Consider the following 23,675-nt stretch of genomic DNA (forward strand, 5'->3'; position numbering starts at 1 on the left):
TTTAAGAAATACTGCTCCTCCTTGGTGTCTTGTCAGTAGAAACTGACAGGAGGAGGAAGGGCTCTGGCTGTGCAGCAGAGAACAAACTTAGCTTGCAGAAAGTCTCAGGTTCTGAGAGACAGCTCAGTCAGTAGAGGATGAGAAGCTTATTCTCAGGGTTGTGGGTTCGAGATCCACATTGGGCAAAATATAGCTGCACTGCAGGGGGTTGGATTAGATGCCTCTTGTGGTCCCATCCAACTTTATGGTTCTGTGATTCAATACCTGGTCTCTCCAGGTAAGGCTAGGAGAGACTCTTGCCTGAAACCTTGGAGAGCTGCTGCCAGCCAGTGTTGACAGTACTGGACTAGGCGGGCCAGCTGTCCAACTTAGTATAAGCTTCCTAAGGCTTCCAGAGGAGTGAATGGCTGTCATTTGTCTGAGTTAAAGCACTGAGGTGACCCAGGTTCAAAGCCCCACTCATATGCTGCAAGGCACACTGGGTGAACTGAGACCAGTCACCATCTCTCCGCTTGACCTTCCTCGCAGGGTTGTTGTGATGATAAAACGGGCAATGACAGGGCGGAGGAATAGTGCGCACACTGACCTGAGCGACTTGCAGGAAAGGTGGGATAGAGATAAAATGATAAGCGAAGGCAAAACTTCCAAAGGCAAAACTCCGCAGATCATACTGCTTTCAAAAAAAATGCTCCTAACGTTCTATTGCCACAAAGGTGCAACATAGCTCAGTCGGTAGAGCGCGAGACTCTTAAGCTCAGGGTCGTGAGTTTGAGCCCCACACCGGGTGAAAGATTCCTGCTATTGCAGGGGGTATTCACAACGTCACAGACTCCGCAAACCACACACGCCGTGTCAGCTGGGGTTTCATCGCAAATGGTCAGCACCCGAGCACATGCCCCCTGGGAACATAAAAGAAGAGGAACATCTAGTGCAGCAGCCTGTCCTCACATGGGTCAGACAGACAAGACACCTGAACAGGAAGCCTGCTAAGCATAGAATCAGAGAATCGTAAAGCTGGAAGGGATCCCAGGGGGACATCTAGTCCAACCCACTGCAAGGCAGGAATCTGACATGAGTGGAAGAGCAGAGCTCTCCCCAACTGTGGTTTCCAGGAACTGGCATTCAGAGGCATACAGGGGAGAGAGAACGTGGCCATTAGTAGCCATTGAACCCTTATCTTCCATGAATTTGTCTGGTCCCAATTCCTTCCAATGCTCACACCGTTATCTTCAGAAAACACACTTCAAAGAAGATGTCTGTCCCCAGGTGTCTTGCACCTGGGGTGTCTTGCAAAGCCCCCAGGTGTCTTGCATGGCTCCAACCCTTTGGCAAGCACTGATGAAGGAACACCCCTCACCCCTTGGTATGTTCAGCATACTTTAGCCATCCATTCAGGCTAAAAAGTAGTGGATTGCCCCCCCCCCAACCACCACTTCCTTTCAACTAAGTGCCTATTTTAAATCCATATGTGTGACTCATGTTTTCCCTTTCACCTGTATGTGCAGCCCCTCAACTTGCTTCCCATGTGGCTGTTTGCTGGCAGCTGCATTCCTGAACGCCGGTAGCTGTGTTAAAGGAAGTGGAGCCTCCGAGTTCAGGGGCAGTCTACCCCAGAGGACTTGTAATGCTGGGAACAGAGAAACAGAGGGGTGTGCGGCTGCTGTCGACCTTTCCTTGCGATCTTCCAGGAGGCATCCAGCTAGCCAGCTGGCCAGGATGCTGAAGGAGCAGGGCTCCTCTTTCGCTTTCTTATAAGCAGCTCAACATGGGTGACTACAGAGCAGCAGAGACTGCGGAGGTGAGCCAAAGGACCCGCTGCCTGCCTGCCTGCCTGCCTGCCCCCTGCCCGCTGCCTTCCTCCACCATCCCACAAACAACGGCTACACTTTCCCAGGAACAATAGGGCTGGCCCAGCCAAGGGTTAGTCAGCACTGGATAAATAGGAAGGGGTGTGGAGGGAACATGGGACATTCTTAGCCTCTGAAAGTGAGAGAGAGAACAGGGATCTAAGCTATCAAAGCACACAAGGACCCCTCAGTGTGTCCCCCCCCCTTGGGATAACCCAGACAGCTGCCGGAAGCGGGCTAAATTAGGGCCAGGGGGAGACAGAAGGGGGGTGTCCCCCCACTCCACCCTGCAGGGCCAAGTTGGGCTGCCATGGTGCTCCCGGCAGGGATTTTGTGCCTTCCCAAGAACATCCTGAAACTTTTCCTAGCATGCAGCAGGTGGGCCGCTTCCAAACTCGCTCGGATTCACTCACAGGCCGGCACAAATTTTTGCTGCACGATTTGTGCAGTTGGTGCTTTTGCACAACCAACCCACTATTTTTTCAAAAAATTAAATAAATAAAATTCAACATCCTGTATTAAGGAAAGGGGGGGGGGAATGTGCTAGGAAAGTGTGAGATAAAAACTGCTTGATGTGATGTCATCTAACCTGTGAACCGTACCCTGATCTACAGATGAAGGGCGGTAAACAAACAAACAAACAAACAAACAAACACACACACACACACACACACCTCCCCACAGTCTGGAACCTCCCCAAGTCAGAGGCCAAACTGCACCTCCTTGCAGCTGCAACCAATCCCCGTGCCTGAAACCTCCCAGTAACCGGGAAACTGCCCCTTCTCCTCCTGCCCCCTTTCCTGTTGGGCGCTTCATTCCTTTCGTGACCCTCTTTGAGCCTGGGGGTGGGGGAGGGAATCAGACAGCAGCTCCCAAATCTGGATAAATCTGGGCAAACGCACATTGTGGCTGCAGCGTAAAGGCCAAGCCTGTGTTCCTCTGGCCGGCTTATCAGAAGGAGTGTTTCCTGCCATTGAATCTGCTTCCCTAGCTGGGCAGCCCCAAGCTGTATTTCCTGTTCCTTTTCCGTAGCTTGGCTTCTGAAAAATAGGGGGTCCTCAGTAATTAGCTGATTGAGAACCACTGCCTTAAGTAGTTGTTTTGGCTAGGGCAAACCCAGCCAGTTGCCCAGGGAATAATAATAATAATAATAATAATAATAATAATAATAATAATAATAATATCACAGCCTGCACCACCACCACTTGGGCTCATTGGCACAAACATGTGCACAAAGATACAGGATCGAGCTGCAAGCCTTTGATCGCTGAGCTGGGTTTTCGACATGTGTGCATGGAGGAAAGAGATATTGCATTTACAGTATTTATTGCAAATGACCTCTGGGAGGAGGGCAGAGAGAAGAGACGCCACGTTGCATCTGCAGCAGCACAACCGGACACCTTCATCTGCCCCGGCTGCAACGAAACAGTTTCGGTCTCTACAGCCACAGCAGGTGCTGTGACTTCACCCCCAAAGGAGCACTCCTCCTCCATTGTCTGACAATACAAGACAGATGTATTTATACCCCGTCTTCTTCTCCGAGGAGCTCCAGGCAGGCTATACATGGTTCTCCCCCTTCCCGCTGAGAGGCAGTGACCGGCCCTTAAGGTCTCACCCAGGGAGCTTTGTGGCCGAGGGAGGATTTGAACCCAGGTCTCCCAGGATACTGGTACAACACCCCAACCCATACACCACACCTGCTCTCGGAAGACAGTCTTGGCAGAGCGAAGGCAGTCCCAACTTGCAGCGCGACTGCGTGCAGAGAGCCCAGAGAGCGAGGGTGGGATTTTGAGCATGAAGCCTAAGAACCCACAGCTCTCTCAGCCTGCAAGAAAGCAGGAGGGCTGCGTTTCAGATGGATCTCCACCCTGGCCAGACCTCATCAAATACAAAGGGTTTCCTTTCCCTCGAAGGGGAAGGGGAGAGGGGGGGGGTCCTTCCCGGAAGCTGCAAACAAACAAGGCACCTGCTCCCCGTTGCCAAGGCAACATGAGCGGAGGCCTTCTCTCTCTCCCCCCCCTCCCCTGTCGCCACGACACCCCACCATCGTTTTACACTGGCAAGGATTTGCCAGCCCATCCCATAATCCGGCAATAAAGAGAGGAGGATGTGGAGGAAAAGCAGCTTAGCCAGGGCTGTCCTGTCGGGGCTTTGTCTGCCCTTCAATCACAGCTTGGGATTATAAGGAGATGGGGGGGGGGCAAGGCTGGGCACTCCGTGGCGAGGATGGGCAGCGTCCGCAACTGCAGGGTGCCTGGGGTCTTCAACGGCCCTCGGGAGACCCCTGCCATTGGGGTGGGTGTGCTTTGCCAGCCGGCCCACCCGCCTTACTTACATGCTTGCACGAAAGAGCAATCGTAATTTAAGTAGTTCACTTTCTGGGAGGGTGTGGCCGGTGGTGGGGTGGGGGTCCCACATGCAGGGCCCTTAAAAAGTCCTGAGTTGGCCTGTAGGTGAAACAGCAGCTCAAGAAAGGAGGAGCTCAGATTTGGGGTATCTGAAAGCAGGGGTGGGGACAGAGCAGGCCAGATTCTTGCCTTCCAGATGTTTGGAACTACAACTCCCAGCAGCCCTTAGCCAGCCAGCCAGCCAGCCAGCCAGCCAATGAGACCAACGGTCAGAGGCGAAGGGAGTCGTGGTCCAAAATGTCTGGAAGGCGTCAGGCTGGCGACGGCTGGAGTAGTTAGGAGACCGAAAAGCAGAGGCCCGATGGGATGATAGGCAGAGAAGGTCAAGGTCTGAGGGGAAGAGGAGGCGGTAAGTTGAGGGAAGGAGAGGGGCTCTTTCAAACGACTTGAGCCGGACCACTGTGTTCACAAATCAAACCGCACCAAAGTCTTACAGTTTAATGCCCATCTATAAGCGTCCTTGTCCGAGAGGCCGTAAAACCCACAAAAAAACAACACTCCACACTCTCCGAGGCTGGTTCACACATGCATGTTCTTCCCTTGACAACTGCACCCTTGATTGACAGTTGTGCACATGGGAATGCTATCATCAAATCATAGAATTGTTGCAAGGTACGCCAAGGGTCATCCAGTCCAACCCCCGGCAATGCAGGAATCTCAACTAAAGCATCCATGGCAGATGGCCATCCAACCTCTGCTTAGAAACCTCCAAGGCAAGAAAGGAGAGTCCACAGCCTCCCGCGGGAGTCCGTTCCACTGTCAGAAAGTTCTTCCAGATCTTCAGTCTGAATCTCCTTTCTTGTAACACGAAGCCATGGGTTCGAGTCCTACCCTACCGGAGCAGGAGAAAACAAGCTTGCTCGATCTGCCTTGTGACAGCCCTTGAGATATTTGAAGATGGCTATCGCATCTCCTCTCAATATCCCCAAGACTCAACTTTCTTCGGGGAACTGAGTTCATACATTCGGCTGCCAGTGCGGAAGCGACGTTTTTGAAATTTATTTCCTGCTTCTGTATCCCAGTGTCTTTTGCCAGGAGCTCAAGGTGGCATCCGTGGTTCTCCCCCTCCGCATTTAACCCCTACAAACAACCCTGTGGAGTAGGTTAGGCCGAGAGGCAGTGACTGGCCCGAGGTCATCCGGTGACCTTCATGGCCAAGTGCGGATTCGAATCCTGATCTTTAAGATCCTGGTCTAACGCTCTAACCACTATACCACACTGTATCTGCATACAGACACATATGAACAAGCTTCCCCCGTCCCTGGTTTCGGGACACCTTCAGGGAAAATGAATGTATGCCGTATTAATTGCCAACATTGGCAAACGTACACAGAATTCCTTTCGCCTTGTTGACCCTCCCAGCCGTCCGTGCTCACCTGGGTAGAAGTCCTTGGACTTGGAGAGCTTGATAGTGGCTCCGGTTTCTTTCTGCAGTTGGACGATCGTTTGGCCTCCTTTGCCGATGATGGATCCGGCGGCATAGCTGGGGATCAGGACCTTAAGGAAGTATTCGCCATCCTCTGCAAGGGAGGGAACAGAAACAGGGCGTCAGGAAGCACCATCTGAATCCCAGGACAGACAAAAGCCGGGGGGGGGGGAGTCTCCGGCCACAAGAAGAAAGGCAGCCAGCACCAACTTTCCAGGCATCGCAGGAGACAGGCATATTGCATGGAATTTGGCCTGGACCGGCTTCTAGCGTGGCAACACAAAGTCTGATAAAGGGGCAGGAGGATGCAGCTGGGAGCCAGTGCAGGTGACCTATTCCCCGTAGCTATTATTAGGCAGGGCATCGCCACAGGCAGTTGGCGTCTTTGCCAAGAACCTCATCTAATGCATCCCCCCAAACCCACAAAAGTGCATCGGCAGACACTACAGCAGCCTGGTCCGGCATGGACCGAAATCCACTCCTGCCTTCTCATCGGAGTTTCCGTCCCCCCTGCCTCCAGCCAACTTTCTAGGGCTGACAATTGGTGGCAGCTACATCTGTGATCCAGAGGACGAGATGGCTGGACAGTGTTCTCGAAGCTACGGACATGAGCCTGACCAAACTGTGGGAGGCAGTGGAAGACAGGAGTGCCTGCCGTGCTCTGGTCCATGGGGTCACGAAGAGTCGGACATGACTAAACGACTAAACAACAACAACAACTGCAATCACAGAAACACAGATCTGGAAAGTTGGAAGGGGTGCCGAGGGGCGCCTAGTCCAGCCTGCCTGCGCCCTGTCTCGCCAGGGTGGTACATGCTCTGGTTATCTCCCGCTTGGACCACTGCAATGTGCTCTACAATGTGCTCACCTTTGAAGGTGATGTGGAAACCACAACTAATCCAGAAGGTGGCAGCATAGTCAGGTGACTGGGAGAGACCACTGGGACCATATAACTTCAGTCCTCAACATTGGCTCCCAGTATGTTTCCAAGCACAATTCAATCCTGAACGAGCCTCTCCACCCCCATCATTCAGCCCGGACACTGAGATCCAGCGCCGAGGGCCTTCTGGCGGTTCCATCACTGCGAGAAGCAAAGCTACAGGGAACCAGGCAGAGGGCCTTCTCGGTAGTGGCACCCGCCCTGTGGAACACCCTCCCATCAGAGGTCAGAGAGATAAACAACTACCTGACATTTAGAAAATACCCAAAGGCAGCCCTGTTTAGGGAAGTTTTTAATCTGTGATATTTTAATGTATTTTAATGTGTGTTGGAAGCCGCCCAGAGTGGCGGGGGGGGGGGACCCGGCTAGATGGGCGGGGTATAAATAATAAATTATTATTATATTATTATGTTGTTGTTGCTGGCCTTTAACGCCCAAATGGCTTTGACCCTGTATACCTGAAGGAGCATCTTCAGCCCCATCATCGAGCCCGGACACTGAGGTCCAGCTCCAAGGGCCTTCTGGCGGTTCCCTCCCTGCGAGAAGTGAGGTTATGGGGGACCAGGCTGAGGGCCTTCTCAGTAGTGGCACCCGCCCTGTGGAACACCCTCCCATCAGATGTCAAAGAGATAAACAACTACCAGACTTTCCATAGACATCTGAAGGCAGCCCTTTATCAGGAAGCTTTTAATGTGTGATATCCTGCTGGAAGCCAGCCAGAGTGGCAACCCAGTCAGATGGGTGCCATATAAATATTAAATTTTTATTAGTGTTGTTATTGTTGTTGTTAACCTTCTGCAATGCAAGCATCTCAAGCGTACATGACAGATGTCCATCCAACCTCTGCTTAAAAACCTCCAAGGAAGGAGAATCCGCCACCTTCTGAGGGAGACCATTCCACTATCAAACAGCTCTTATACTGTCCTAGAGACAGTGTCTTCTAAAAGCCTAGAGTTCAGAGCTTCTTGGCATTTTACAACTCCCTTCCCTTAGGGTTTGTAATATGGTGCAACCAGGTCTCAGATGCAGAGAAACTAAGCACCCTAAATATTGGAGTTGATAACCAAATGCATGTTTCTAGTCCTCAGGGCTTCAAATAGTACCCAGCCATTTTTGCCCCCTGTCCAGACCTAGTGGGAAGAGAAATGTTGGCATTCTGCCTGGTAGGTAACTGTTTAAAGCAGAACAGCTATGGCCGGCGGGTGAGCCGAAAGCCCACCGACTCATAGTTAAAATAGCTTTCCTCCTCCTCCTGCCACTCAGTTTCTTCCCATAAAATGCCATAGCAAAGAAACCCAAACTGAATCCCATTGATTTATTAAAGGTATGGAGCAAAGAGTGCACACTGGGCACATTTATAGAAATATGTGCAAAACCGCTGACATTTCTTTGCACTGTTTATTTACAGAAATAAACATTTCTTAACCCCCGGGGTCTTTCAAGCCTTGCATGGCCTGTGCTTCCTTCTCCCCCAACCCTCCTCTCCCTTCCTGCATGAGGTCCATAACTTTTGGAAGCTGGATACCGGTGGCTAACCAAACCACTGGTCTGAAGCATGCCCTCAAACTCGCAAAAATAATGATTGCACACTCCCAAGAAACCTGGACCCATTCAGACTGGGAATTGGCACCGGATTCTGCACAAAGCTCCCCATTCCTTGGAGCGGCGTGGTGAGGATCAGCCACCTGAGATCGCCAAAAAAAGAAAAAAACCAGCTAAACTTCCTACCCGGCTATAATAAGCAGCCCCCTCACTTTCAGATGGGAGCACCTATTTTTATCTGGCCCTGCCAGCGGGATTGTGTTGCTTTCCTTTGCAGAACCTACCCAAGATACAGGCCTGACCTACTTCTGTTTCCCAGTGCCACGCTGAGGAAGATGTTAATGCCGGGGCTGGCGAGAAACCTTGTGATAAGCGATTTGGACCCGCTGCTGTGTCCAGATTGCAAAGGTCCCCTGCGGTACTAAATCAAAGCCATCTCTTGATGAAAACAGGTCTCTCTCTCTCTCTCTCTCTCCCTCTCCCCGTCACTTTTTGTTTTTTAAAAGGATGCCAGAACAGAAGGACCCAAAGGGAGAGACGTCCTTCTGTCTGGCGATCCAGGCATGTGCAAAGGTGTGTGTGTGTGTGTGTGTGTGTGTGTGTGTGTGTGCACGCACTCATATAACATACACACACCCCAGATCGTGCTTTTGATGCGGAAATTCCAAATGGCACCTCCACCTCCCCGAATTAACATGCAGAATGCAAATCACTGGTGTTCGACTGCTTCCCCTTTTTTCCGGTGCAAGCACCATCAAGGTGAATGGGCTCAGTGAGACTCATGGAAGGGGAAAATTCTGGGGGATGGGGCACCCCACGAGTCAGATCTGTGTGCCTCCATCTCTGTCACCCTTAGGGTAGCCCAAAATTCACCACCTGGGGAAAGGCCGCAGCTCAGTTGCAGGGCAAGCGCTTTGCACGTGGAATGTCCCGAATTGAATCGCTAGCGTCCCAAAGCATGATCTAATGCGTTGAGCGTTAGTTGCATCTAGGAGAAAACAGGCATGGGTAGACAAACTAAGGTCTGGGGGACAGATCTGGCCCAATTGCCTTCTGAATCTGGCCTGTGGACGGTCCGGGAATCAGCGTGTTTTTACATGAGTAGAATGTGTTTTATTTAAAATGCATCTCTGGGTTATTTGTGGGGCATAGGAATTCGTACTTCTTCTTTTTTCTTTTTCAAAATATAGTCCGCCGTCCGCCCCATAAGATCTGAGGGACAGTGGACCAGCCCCCTACTGAAAAGGTTTGCTGACCCCTGATATATGGGGGCATGGAAGGGCATGAGGAGGACCACACCCACCTACCCAGGATAGCTCAGTTGGCAGAGCATGAGGCTGTTAATCTCAGAGTTGGGGGTTCGAACCCCACCTTGGGCAAAAGATTCCTGCACTGCACGGGGGGTGGACTAGAGGACCCTCGTGGTCCCTTCCGACTCCACAATCCTATGGTTCTCTCTTGCTCTTTTCCTGCACCTTCCTGTCCATATTCATATCACTTTCCCTCCTTCTTCATTCCTAACCAGGCTCTTCTGAGGCTCTTGTTAATTTGAACGGGGCTTCCACAGGTGAATGAAATAATAATAATAATAATAATAATAATAATAATAATAATAATAATAGGACTCAAGGCATTGCAAATGGGGTTCTCAGACCATCCCACACCCAGGAGCTGTCCAGCTCTACAGATTCACACCTCCTCATCAACAACATTCAGGTTTTTTAGTTTAGAAAAAGCACGGCTAACAGGGGAACCTTGTTCGGCCTGAGGGCCACACTTCCATCTTAGCAACCTTCCAAGGGCCACATGCTCGTGGTGGGCGGGGTCAAAGGGGGAGAAATTGGTGGAGGAATGAACACACCAATATTACCTTTGCACACTCTCACAAACACCCCCCTCTCTATTCTCCCTCCCAGCAAGCAAGAGGCACGATCAGAGTTCAAGGACCTTTCCCAGCCGGGCGGAAATATCTGGGGTGCTAAACGGAAGCAGTGAGGGAGGATAAGTTGGAGAGAGGTCTGAGAGCCAGACAAGGAAGCCTACGAGCCTCAAATCCCACTCAACCTGCTCCGTGGAAAGTTTATAAAACGGCACTCGGTGTGGATCCCACTCTGCTATACCCGGCACCCCCAAACTCGGCCCTCCAGCTGTTTTGGGACTACAACTCCCATCATCCCTGACCACTGGTCCTGTTAGCTGGGGATGGTGGGAGTTGTAGTCCCGAAACAGCTGGAGGGCAGAGTTTGGTGGTGCCTGTGCTATACCCACACTCGGGGTTCACTGGTGAAAACAGAGCGGCAAGGAGGTTCAAGACAGGCAAATCCGCCAAACACGGCAGAGTTTATGGGATTTGCTGCTGCAAAATATGGTGACGGCTGCAGGCTCGGGTGGCCTTAAAAGAGGATGGAGGAAGAGAGGCCAGGGGGCGGTGGGGTGGGAAGCAAAGCTCTCGGCCATGGTAGAACCCCCATGTTCAGATTAAGGCAATGAACGTGAGTCGTCGGGGAGCAGCAGCAGGAGAAAGCTCCAGGCCACGTTGGTGGGTCTCTCCGGAGACCTTGCTTCCAGCTTCCCACCTAACCCAGAGAGACCTCTTCTGAGGAAGAGGTTTGGGACCCAACAGAGAGACCTTGGAGGAACCTGCAATAGTCCCGAGGCTATGATGGCTCCCTTAGATGCCCTCATAACTCCTCTGACCCTATCCCGAGCCCTGCCTTGGTTCCTGATTCTCCCTACTTTGCCCCCCAGGCCTCAAGACCGAAGGCAGGAAGCACAGAGACGCTGAAGAGCGATGGTGGCCATTGGGGCCGGGGAGGCAGAAGGCACGGAGATCAGTTTTGAACCTGTCCTCTGCCCTGCTGAGTTCTACAAGGGCAACCCTGGCATTAAGGAAGAAACTGGCAGGCTGTGCCACCCTTTGGACTGGTTGTAAGCAGAAAGGGGGGCGCTGGCAGAGGGCACAGCGCCTCCGCAGCTGTAGCAATGCATTTGGCTGTAGCAAGACTCACTTGCTACAGGTCTCCTCGGGAGGAGGGGAAGACCCAGCTGCAAAGAATGACCCAAAACCAAAGCAAAAAACTGCGATGATAAACAATGAAAAATATATATTAGTACTTAAACAACAGCGAAGATAAATACTACAAAATACAAAATGCACAAATGCAATAGCCTGACTTATATGATCAATAGTGCAAAAACCCTACTAGCAAATACCAGTCTGTAGTGCAATTAAGCACATAAGATTCATTAAGTGTTCCATGTGGATGTAAAATTGGTGTGCTGCAATATTCTGCTCCAAGTAAAATTCCTTGTCCTTGAAGCAGAATTTTCCTTGAAGCAGAATATTAGAGTACACCAATTTTACATCTACATGGAACACTTGATGAATCTTATGTCAGGTGATTGCATTTGCATTTTGTAGTATTTAAGTATTAATATATATATTTCATTGTTTATCGTCACGGTTTTGTGTTGTTTATACCACCGTGATTGTCTGTTTGTTACCTGCAAAGAATGACCCGGCAGGTGAGCAGGAAGAGGAGCAACTAGCAGTGAGGGTTTCTTCTCTATTGAGTGACTGAAAGCTGCTGTTCTTCCTTTCCTCAGCTCCAGTTCCAGCTCCCATGCCGGGCGCATGTCATGAACCCTGCACCACCTGCCGCAATGCACGTGGTAAACAGCGACGAGAGTTCTTGACCTGCCTGCCTCCGCTCCTACCACTCTTGGAAGGCACCTACAGCCTCTGTTTTTGCACCAACCACAGGGCCGAATCTGGAAAGTTACAGTCCTGCTAGCCAGCCAGCCACTGTGGGAGGGGGACTTGGTGTGGCCCCCCGCTCCCGTCACTTTTCATGTACCCAGAAACAGGTCGTGAATCCCGAATGATCCTTGCTGTCTCTTGTTATCCTAAACAAAAATTTAAAGTTTCAGAGGGATCCCGAAAACGCCTGCCTTTGCTCCCCACCCCACCCCCCGCCAAAACGACAACCAAATTCTCACTCGTTTCTCTGGAACATTCTTGCTGTTCCTCCCAGTTGCCTCAAATGTATGAGTGCAAGTCTATTTATCTATATACCGCATTGCATTTTCACCCCACAAATCCGGCTCATCTAACATTTTAGTGCGGCCTATAATTGGAGCCATATTTGATGAGGCTTCGTTTGAGGAGTGTGTTCTCTATATGGGGTGGCTCCTGTTTCGACCAATATGGCAGAAATGCATATACACAGAAACAAACTGTAATTATTAATATTAATAATAATACTTTTATTTATACGCTGCCCATCTGACTCGGTTGCCCCAGCCCCTCTGGGAGGCTCCCAACAAAATATTTAACAAAACAATAAAACATCACACCTTAAAAACTTCCCTATCCAGGGCTGCCTTCAGGTGTCCTCTAAAAGTCACATAGCTGTCTGTTTCCTTGACATCTGATGCGAGAGCACTCTGCGTAATTATATGTAAGAAAACCTGTAGTCAGGAGTGGTGGGAGCCTGTTTGAACTTCACAGAATATAGACAGAATACATAAAGGTCATACAGATTTCCCAATCCCGTTAGCACAACCTTACGGGGAACATATAGAGAGGCAGGCCGATGCACTTGCTACATACTGAGCAAAATAACCTCAACCTGTAACCTCAACCTGGTTTTTTTGTGAATGCTGCCCAGAGCTGATGGAAGTGGTTGCCGAAAACATCTTGGGGGCACCAGGCTGGGGAAGGCTGCTCTCTGGGCTTCTGCCTTGGGCATATATATAATGCTGCTATTTAATAAATGATGGAGGGTAACAGAAGCCTTACTTAGGTCTATGCTAAGCAATTAATTTTTCTATGATTTCTGGCACGCTACCAGCCGCTAAGAGAAGGGCTTGATCCTGGTTTTCAAATTGCTTTTCCTTTCTGACCGCACTGCATCTTGGGAAACTATTCTATGAGCTGGGCGGGGGGGGGAGAACAGCAGGTTTTGGGGTGTGCGGCAAATGCGGCCCTCGGTGGCTGTCTTGCTGGCCCCTGGGGGGCTCTTTCGAGGCCATGCCCCCATTCCGGCCACACCCCTTCACCGGCCCTGCTCCACGCCCCCTCTGTGGAACTGTGACGATGCCTTTTGCTGGCCCAGATGAAGAATGTGTCGTTTTGCTCTACTCACTCTTGCTTCCGGGCCTGCTCACCACCAATGGCTCCTAGCATGTTCCCCACAAGGGAATATTTGCTTGGGCTGCAAAAAACTGTCTTCATGTCCCGTCCCCCCCACCCATATTTTTATCATGACTTTCCCCCGGGGTTGCAAGGCCGCAGCATGTGGATCTCCTCCTATAGGGTGGCAATGACCAGGGCCAGAATAATCCTGGTCAGGCCATAAGAGCAAGAGGAACTCCATTTTGTATATTCAATTCTAAATCTCTCTGCCTCTGATAGAAAGCAAACAGGCACAGCATGTTTGCACATCTAATGCAAAGATCTAACCACACACAGCACTTCTAAGAAATTCTAGCATAAACCACAAGAGCAAGAGGATGTAGCCCACCGCAAATTATAAGTAGAGCACAACCACAATTGTGCCTGTAAAATTCCACATAGACACGTGTATGAAGGTACCAGGTACATAACGCCACCTAGTAGAGTTGGGCGGGTGACTTTGCATCTTGGGGTGCTCTCTCTTGATTGGTTGATGAAGTACTGCAGAAAGGCTGATCTTCACTTCACTCTGTCAAAAAGGTATAAAAGCACTCTGTGTATGCCCATGGGTCGGGCAGAATGAGAAACTCATTCTCACTGCCACCATTTATTGCAATAAATGTTTTAATAAATCTGTTTTATAATATGTACAACTGCCTGAGATTTCGTCTGGTCAATTTGGGAAGCCAATCATCCATATTACATTTCTGGTGTCCTTACATTTCTGGTGCCGTGCGTGACTCGGATCAGGGCATTTCCCTGAACCAGAGGCAGTCCCCTTTTGCCCCACTGGACAGGGCGCAGATTCCTAACGGCGCCTCTGGTCTGGTGCACACCGGCAGACTTTTTCCGGAGGATCAGAGGTGGCCCTTGAGTTTCCGTGCCCTGGACGAAGAGGCAAAAGGACCGAGGTTGGAAGGGAAGAACAGGAAAAGCCGGCTGGGGTAAGTAGAAAGGGAAAAGGTACCTTGAAGGGAATTGGCCCCCTTTAATGAGGGGAAGGGAGATCCTGATCACATCTCCAGCGTGTTGGTAGTACTCAGTTAATCAGAGGTCAACTGGGAAAACCAGGCGCTTTGGGTAAGAGGCAAAAGGGAGGAGGAAAATGTGTATGTTAGTAGTCAGTAGGGAGGAGGTCCCCTGACAAATAGATACTTAGGAAACAAGGAAAAACTGGGAGGTAGAGTGTGGTAAAGTGTCCAATGCATGGTATGTGTGGCAAAGTTTGCAGTGTGTGCTGTGAATGAGGGGATACTTTACAGGGCCATAAATGGGAGGAGTATGGTCAAGAGGAGGGAAAAATGTGATTTCCCTAGAATTCATGATAGATAAAGTCAGAATGCTATAAAAGAAATTTAATTTACAAGTCCTGCCAACAACAAGTTCAGGAAAAAAAAAAGGTGGCGTCAACCAGTATTCCCCCCCCCCCCCGAGAGAAGAAAGGCATTGTGAGAAAGAAGATGAAGAGAAAGGCAGTGGTTAAACAGCAACAAATAATGGCTCAAGGACCAGTGAGGAACCAGAAGGGGTTCAAAGGTCACTGGTGAAGGTCAGTTGCTAGGACGGAGATGTCTCGGTCAATATAAAAGAGGAAGGAAGAGTGTTCGGAGAAAGATGGGACAAGGGGGTCCCAGCAGAAGAGAGTTCGTCGGTTTGGCAGGCATGGCAAGGAGCCGTGGTCAAGGTGACCTAAGAGTTACCTGCATCTGGACTTTGTTATAAACATAGGCACCCAGTATTCTGTTTTTAAATATCCTTGAAACAGCACCAAAAAGCCAAAAGAAGCATCAGACTGATTTTATGCCTAAAAGGGCTGTACAAACAGACAGCGGAGGATTGGTTCAGAAAAATCATCTCTGGAACCTTTAAAATGCTATTCACCACACTAGAAATGAGGCTACCGCCGCACAGGATACTGACAAAATGCCAGTAACGGTGCTCAGAAAATGTTTTCATATGCTTCAGCTGGCTTCAAAAGAAAAGAAAAGAAAAATTATGTACTTAAGTAGTTCACAACGCAAGAGACAATAGATTTTATTTGAACAATTAAAATCTTTTCCCCAAGTCCTGTTGGAACTGTGCAGACTTTAGTTTTTGGGGAAACTTACAAGAATGGGGAAAAAGAGACATTTGAGTCCTTCAAAAAGCAAACTACGTTTAAAGGGTTTAACCCTCCTACCTGCAACCCCATTTCATATGTTTTTGTGACAGCAACATGTTGGAAAATTTGTAGAAGTGCATATTTTAATGAAATGAATGTCTGTCAACTAAAGAATTCAGGATAAGGTAGAAGGAAGTTATACTGAATTGAGATTTGTGTGTAAAGACATTGTTTGAATCTAACACTACGTTGGAAGACAGGCTGCAACATCTCAATAACTCTCAAACCTCCGGCAGAGATGTGTGGCGTAACCCCCCTTATTTGGTTACACAAGCGATTCTGCATGATTTGTATTTGCACAACTTGTTTTCTCCTGCAACCTGCACTTAGAGACTGTGGCTGTGCCTGGCTGGTGTTGCCATTTCGGACATTCTATTGTGTGACATTGTGTGACCAAGACCGTTGCTGTGAAAGTAGGGAGAAAAAGATGTTATGTTTTGGAGGTCCATGTTTCGGCTTACAAAAACACTACTGCTCTAAATGCTTTGACTTTAAAAATTTTTATGTCTCACAGAAACAGCCCGTTGCTACAAAGCATCTGTAAGTTTTTCTTCTTCTAGAAACCACAAGACTTTGCATAATTTGAAAAACAGGCTTCAGTATCCTAGCAGAACTCAGCCGTCGGCAGCTGGATGGGAGGCAAATACGGATTTAAAGGACCCCTCCTTAACCCTGCACATGCATGAAGTTCTGTGGAAGGAAAGAGAAACCACGGGGAGATCCTGAAAGATGGACCAGACGTGGAATCCTGTTGCAAGCCTTGTGAAATTCTGCAAAGACTGCTGTAAGGCACTGCTGCTATATCCCAGAGATGACTTCTCAACTAACTGCTGCTACATCCCAGAGATGACTTCTGTGTGCCAGACACACCTCAATGTCCAATACGTGGGACGCACTACCTCGGAGAGTTTGGTGGTGGACTAACCAGCAAGAAGTTCTAAAACAGCAGCGGCAGCTACAAGGACAATCTCTCTCTCCCCCCCCCCCTCCTTTGTTTTTTATCTACAGGAAATCACTCGAGCGAAGAGCGTGTAGCCTTGCGGAGCCTGACACGATGGTTCCAGCCTGACGCTAGCGAGTCCCTGAGTGAATCCTTGAAGGAAGGGAGACGAGACCCTCTTCATTCCTAGGTGGTGAGGTATCCATTCCATCCGGTGAAAGTGCCTGAGATGACCCCCTGGATCCACACCCTGCTGTACCTAATCAGGAGTGGGTACCCAGCGCACGGTGCACCAGTTTCCCCTTGCAGCGTCTGACCGGCAAAAGACGCCCAGCGCATGGGAAACCGAAGTAGCCCCTGCTGTGACACTCCGGACGCTGTCACTCGACGCACGGGTTGAGGAATGTCCATCTTATGCAGCACCAAACATCAAGGAGACAAGGAGACGCAGTAAATCTTAGACCCTTATATATGTATGTATGTATGTATGTATGTATGTATGTATGTATGTATGTATATTTGTATGGGAGGCATCAATTGAGTGGGACCCACAGTAGAAGTCTACCTGCCCCCAAAGCAGTATCCTTAATTTGGAAGGAAGGGCAGTGTACCTGCCTCACTTGAGCGAACAGACCCAAAACAGTTTCAGAAATTGAACCATGGGGAGGGTTCCAGCAACTCCCTAGGTGATACAGGGCTATAGCTGGGTTGGGGATGTAACTGGAAGAGCTGGCCAGGTGCACCCCTCAGTTCTGGCTTTGGAAATGATGGGAGAAGCTTCTGGTAGCCCACTGATATCTAATGCAAGCCTCTCCTGATTCTGGCAAACTGGAACAATAGCCATTCTTTCTGTAGCCAAATGCTCAGCTAGGACAAACCTCCAATTGTTATATATATATATATATATATATATATATATATATATATATATATTCCTGGCCTTTAGAACTGTGTAGGAACTTTTGAAACCCACTGATTTGCATTGAAGCCCAGTACTGAGCTGAGAGAGAACTGTGTATTTTCCTGCTGACATAAAGTTTTGGAAACAGTGGCTAAAGCCCCTTGGCTTTTAGATTTCCAGCAACTATAGTATCCTAGTATCTCTGAAGACTAGTGTGGCCATTATAGATTCATGGCCCACCTGAGAGAAAGAACCCTTTGTTGCCAAAAGTCTGTATTGCGATTTTTTTGTTGTGCCTCAAATGGAAATGCAATGTAGTAGAAAGTGGCACTTGTGCTTCGACAAAAATGATGTTTGTATAATGCAAATATGTGTTCCCAGTTAGGTCTAACAACACGAAGGCTAAAAACTTCAACAGAAAATGCTTAGGAGTTATGGAAATAGATTAATCAAAAGCTGAACCAGGCTTAAATTCAGCAAGCATTTTTACTCTGCTTTATAGCATCAAGCTGAAGCAGAAAAAAAAAAACTTTCATGGTTATTTTACACTGACAGTTCTGCAGACTGAATGCCTTAATCTACAGGCTCTCAGAGTTTGTGTATAGCCCTATGAATTAGCTGATGGTGTCTATCCTAACAATGAATTATCCTTTCCCCCTTAGGAAAGTTTCCAACCCCATGTGTATGTGTGGTAGCATTTTTAAGAAACTGCTTAGTAATGCACGTTATTCACAAGTTTTAGAAACACTAGCTTGTATACCTTAAGTTAAGAAGTTTCAAAATGAAGGTCTGAATGTGCCAGGTAACAAAATTTAGGTCTGTTTGTAAAATATTTTGCTATTTGATTTAAGAAAAGCAATGTACTATGTCTTTAATGACTGCTAGTTCCTGATCACAGCCGGAGGTTCCTGGAACCTTTTTAGTTCTGGTGACACTAAGAAACATTTAACAGCCTTGGTCAGGTATTTTAACTGTTCAGTAGAAAAGGCAGCCCCCACCCCGAAGTTCTCTATCTGCCTTGCACTGTTTCCCTGGAAGTCAAAAACCTAACATTTGAGCAAGCTTCCAGTTAGCCTTCTTCTGCCCTACATACCTCTTTGCAGCCCAGCAATCTTCTGAGGGCTCTGAACTAGCATCTGTATACAACCAGAGTAAACGTGTTGAGAGTGATGTTAAAAACATTAAGAAGCAGGCTGATTTGTACCGCAAGGTTAGCCTAGACGGTGCAGGTCTACCCAGTGTATGGAGTTAGATTAGTTCTTGGCTCCCAGGTTGGTCATAGTTAAAAGAGATTCTGCTCATAATATTAATTTTCTTTCTTATTGTCTTAGCCCTATGCAGAACCTTGGTCTGTATAAAGCTTCTGGTAGCCCTTCTGAGACAAGCTGAATAACAAGCCTGGGAAAAGTCAGCAGAAGCTTCCTCACTTACTTTGCTCTCTGTTGCCCATCCTTTGGCCTAACATTGGAGCATGGGAAGCTGCTGGCTCCTCTGTAGAATCATAGAGTTGGAAGAGACCACAAGGGCCATCCAGTTCAACCCCCTGCCAAGCAGGAAACACCAGGAAACACTGTAGTGCGATGGGTCAATCAAATGGAGATGCAGAAACACACCTGTTCTTCATCTCCATATTGAAGAGGAGGGAATATAGGGTGGCAATGACCAGGGCCAGAATAATCCTGGTCAGGCCATAAGAGCAAGAGGAACTCCATTTTGTATATTCAATTCTAAATCTCTCTGCCTCTGATAGAAAGCAAACAGGCACAGCATGTTTGCACATCTAATGCAAAGATCTAACCACACACAGCACTTCTAAGAAATTCTAGCATAAACCACAAGAGCAAGAGGATGTAGCCCACCGCAAATTATAAGTAGAGCACAACCACAATTGTGCCTGTAAAATTCCACATAGACACGTGTATGAAGGTACCAGGTACATAACGCCACCTAGTAGAGTTGGGCGGGTGACTTTGCATCTTGGGGTGCTCTCTCTTGATTGGTTGATGAAGTACTGCAGAAAGGCTGATCTTCACTTCACTCTGTCAAAAAGGTATAAAAGCACTCTGTGTATGCCCATGGGTCGGGCAGAATGAGAAACTCATTCTCACTGCCACCATTTATTGCAATAAATGTTTTAATAAATCTGTTTTATAATATGTACAACTGCCTGAGATTTCGTCTGGTCAATTTGGGAAGCCAATCATCCATATTACATTTCTGGTGTCCTTACACTCCCCGTCATCGCACATCAAAATGAGTTCCGAACAACATTCAAACAACACCCGCAGGTTGCGGCCCTACTTGAGGAGGTCAGAAAACCTCTCACAATTTGAGGGGATTGAGGGCTTTAAACTGTTTTCAGATCGGTAGCGCTTAAAACAGGCATAGGCAAACCCAGCCCTTCAGATGTTTTGAGACTACAACTCCCATCATCCCTAGCTAACAGGACCAGTGGTCAGGGATGATGGGAATTGTAGTCCCAAAAACATCTGGAGGGCCGAGGTTGCCTATGCCTGGCTTAAAACTTTCAGTAGCCCAGAAAATGTGGTGCTTCCTCATCCTCCGCCGCACACTGAGAGAATGTGTCATGTTTACAACCCTAATTTTTCCTCTAGCTAAGGGTGCGAGTCCTAAGAAGGAAATCTTTGCACCCAGGTAGGTGTGCATAGGATTGCAGCCTGCGAGACACTTTCCCGCCATATGAGGAGCCATATCCTGGCTTTGCCTGTGCAACAACGAAAACAGAACAATCTTGGCCCGGAAAAGATGACAGCCGATCGACTGGTTTCTAAGAAAAACGCAGTTTTCTGCTCCCCGGGAACCAGAGCATTTAGAAACAGGAGGCATTCCTAAGTGCAGGAGGCAACAGGCAACCCTACAAAAGGAGAAGTGGGCAGTGGGGTCTACTTTTGAGACCCCCTCTGCCTCCTGTCCTATCCTGTTCGGCTGCCGTGGCGAGCTTCCCGCCACCGTTTCTCTAAGCTGAAGGATCTTCTGTCTAAATCCACTTAAAAGAATTCCCTCTCGGGTAGATTAAACCAGTTAAGTCATTAGAAGTCAACGGAGCCCAAGCTGATCGGCAAAGAGAAGGCCTGCTGTTTTCCCCGTCACCATCCATCCCACCAGCAGCTCCACAATCCCCAGGAAGATACGATGAGTTACTTTCACTGCCTGTTTTGAGAGCTCTCCCCCAGCCTGCCCACCACAAAGCACAAAGGAGAGGGCACAAGCATGGCGGCCTTCCCTGCCCTCGCACCGCAGCTTACTGCCCTTGAACATGGAGGTTCACTTCAACCACCACTGATAAAGTACCTCCCACATTTCCAAGGATTTGTCTAATTTAAAAAGGAATAGGCAAATTCATGGAAACAAGGGAGGTGTTGATCGGTGAGACTGAGAGACTTGTTTTGGGTTTGTTCCTGTTTTTATTATGTGTTTTGAATTTTAACTTGTATCTTTATGCTATCAACCGCCTGGACATCTACAGAGGAAGGGTGGTATACAAATTATATACCTCTATACATATTTAGAATGTTAAAAAATAGTGGGGTGTTTTGTTTGCGAGATGTTATCTTCAAGCAATGCAATTCTCGCCATTGTCTCATTCTGTTAAATCTGACTATGATCTTCCAAACTATCTACCGTATCTATATCTTACTTACCTACCTAATTTTTATTTCGTTTTCTGTTTTACAATTTAGGATATTCATAAAGACCCTGATGCTGGGAAAGATTGAGGGCACAAGGAGAAGGGGACGACAGAGGACGAGATGGTTGGACAGTGTTCTCGAAGTTACCAACATGAGTTTGACCAAACTGCGGGAGGCAGTGGAAGACAGGAGTGCCTGCGTTGGATGTTCGGCTTCCGAGAAACATCCGGAAACCGGAGCATTTACTTCCAGATTTGCGGCGTCCGGGAGCTGAAACGTTCCAAAACGGGGGCGTTCGGGAACCAAGGTTTGACTGTATAAACTAAACCATTCAGTATTCCTTTATTTGTTGATGTTTAGTCGTTTAGTCATGTCCAACTCTTTGTGACCCCATGGACCAGAGCACGCCAGGCACTCCTGTCTTCCACTGCCTCCCGCAATGGAATTCCTTTATTACTTCCATCAAAACTTATTTACACTGTTGAATTTATCTTAATGCTGCCAACGTTTTCATGTGAACACAATCTCCCCCCCTCCCCCAAAGTATTTTTTAAACTATCTGTTGGTGTGAAAAGAAAAACAATTTGAGCAATTTGAAATGTCAAACTCTGCCCACAGTGTATTTCGAAGGGAGGTGCCTGTAAACTCTCCGCTTCTAAATCTCTGGCCGGAGGGGGGTGGAAGACCTTCCTCACTATGAAAGAGATTACTGAGACAAGTTTCTGTTCTGAGCAGCTTAGAGAAAACCTGCTATCTGTTGGTTGGTGATGATTAATATATTACATATAAGGCTTCTACCTTTGCTCTAGCAGCCCAGCAGATCATACAAAATGGGGTCCAACGTTATTGGGGGGGACACCTGGGCTAAAACGCATCTTTCACCTTGGTTAGGTCTGCATTCTTGTGATAACTGAATGGCTTTTAGCAAACAAATCTGATTGACTGGCGGACGCTGATAGGCACACCACTCTCTTATATTTCCACAAACATGCGTAATCCTTTTAAAGAAAGCATCTAAGGCTATTCGCAATCGCCGCACTTCGCGATGATAAATTGCATTTTAATTCTGTTGGTTTGTGTGAAAAAGTACTGAAATTCCTCCTCATCAGGTTGACTTGGTGACACCCAAGTTCTAAAAATGATTTATCTCTGCACAATTCGTTATTCACACCAGTCTTCCACGTGCTCCCCTTTGTTCTCCCGCCCCGCTAAATATTAGGAGGCCCCCAACATTTTAGACTATCTGTGTAGGGAAGGAACCTCGATTGCTCGTTGCTGTTGCCCTTCCCTGTACTTTTTCCAGCTCTGTGCTCTCTTTTTGAGAAAGGGGTGTGTGTGTGTGCCCAAAGCGCCAATATCTAATACCTTACTATTTCTGCTTTTAGCACTCCTCGAACATCAAGGCCTGCATGAATCAGAATCTTAGAATACCTGACCCAGTTTTATCAGGTTCGCTTCCAGCATGTGGCAGAGACAATCAGGCAGGTCACAGGGAGAAGTCCAAACTTGATATTCTTGCCAAGTATGAGGCTGTAGTCCTGTGTACTGTGGGCTCTTACTAAAGAGGCATGCTCACCAAAGACTTCCAGATTAGAAGAAGAAGAACAAGAAGAAGAGTTTGGATTTGATATCCCGCTTTATCACTACCCTAAGGAGTCTCAAAGCGGCTAACAATCTCCTTTCCCTTCCTCCCCCACAACAAACACTCTGTGAGGTGAGTGAGGCTGAGAGACTTCAGAGAAGCGTGACTAGCCCAAGTTCACCCAGCAGCTGCATGTGGAGGAGCGGAGACACGAACCCTCTTCCCCAGATTACGAGTCTTCCGCTCTTAACCAATACACCACACTGGCTCTCAGCCATGCCCTTTCCCTACAGCAGGGGTGTCTAACCCTCTTCTGGCCTGAGGGCCACATTCACCCTTGGCTAATTCTCTGGGGGCCACATGGCCACATGCAGAGGCATTAAACACACACACACACACAGTCATCAAATCACCAATCTGATGACTAGAGTGATTTCATCATGATCAGGGAACTGGGCTGGCAGAGAGGAAAGAAAGAAAGGAGGGAGGGAGGGAGGGAGGGAGGGAAGGAAGGAAGGAAGGAAGGAAGGAAGGAAGGAAGGAAGGAAGGAAGGAAGGAAGGAAGGAAGGAAGTCTTACCGCTGCCACCAAAATCAGTGGGATCTTGGTGGGGCCAGGCTGGGAGTGTTAAACACACCTGTTCTACAGCTTTGGGGCAGGGTTTTCAAGACAGGCCGCCCTCAACCATTCATCTCACTGTTTCTCAAAAGATGAAAGTTCACCAAGCTTAATTCTGTTAGGCAGAGCCTTATAATACCCACTTTACAGACAGGCAAAACAGAGCCACTGACAGCGCCAGACCAGGGGCAGCGGTAAGGCAAGGGTGCGTAAGTACTGACAATAAAAATAGGGTGACCATGCAGATCAGGAAAAGAAAGCGGAAACTTTATCTGGAAGTGGTGGGGAAGATCAAGCTTAGCCCCTAGTTCCATGCCCACGCAGCTCCAATCTCGAATCACAAGCCATTCAAAAACGTCACTGTCGAACACTAGGCATATGTATAGCAAAACCCCCGGTACTTAAATTGGGAACAGCAGAAAGGCTAAATGTGATGCCCACCATTAAAATGAAGCAAATGGAAGGAGGGTGGGAACAGGCACAC

At 48.4% G+C, this 23,675-nt stretch overlaps 1 protein-coding gene across 1 annotated transcript in view; it reads right to left on the bottom strand.

The window, feature by feature from the left end:
- The window catches only part of NOVA2 (NOVA alternative splicing regulator 2), a 62,408-nt gene that overhangs the window by 29,423 nt on the left and 9,310 nt on the right, over nt 1-23,675 (bottom strand). The window contains exon 2 of the mRNA XM_035121034.2: nt 5,632-5,775. Coding sequence (XP_034976925.2) covers nt 5,632-5,775 — 144 coding nt within the window. The remainder of the gene's footprint in view (nt 1-5,631; nt 5,776-23,675) is intronic.

This window comes from Zootoca vivipara, chromosome 6 (assembly GCF_963506605.1).
Source record: "Zootoca vivipara chromosome 6, rZooViv1.1, whole genome shotgun sequence".
Taxonomy (NCBI): Eukaryota; Metazoa; Chordata; class Lepidosauria; order Squamata; family Lacertidae; genus Zootoca; species Zootoca vivipara.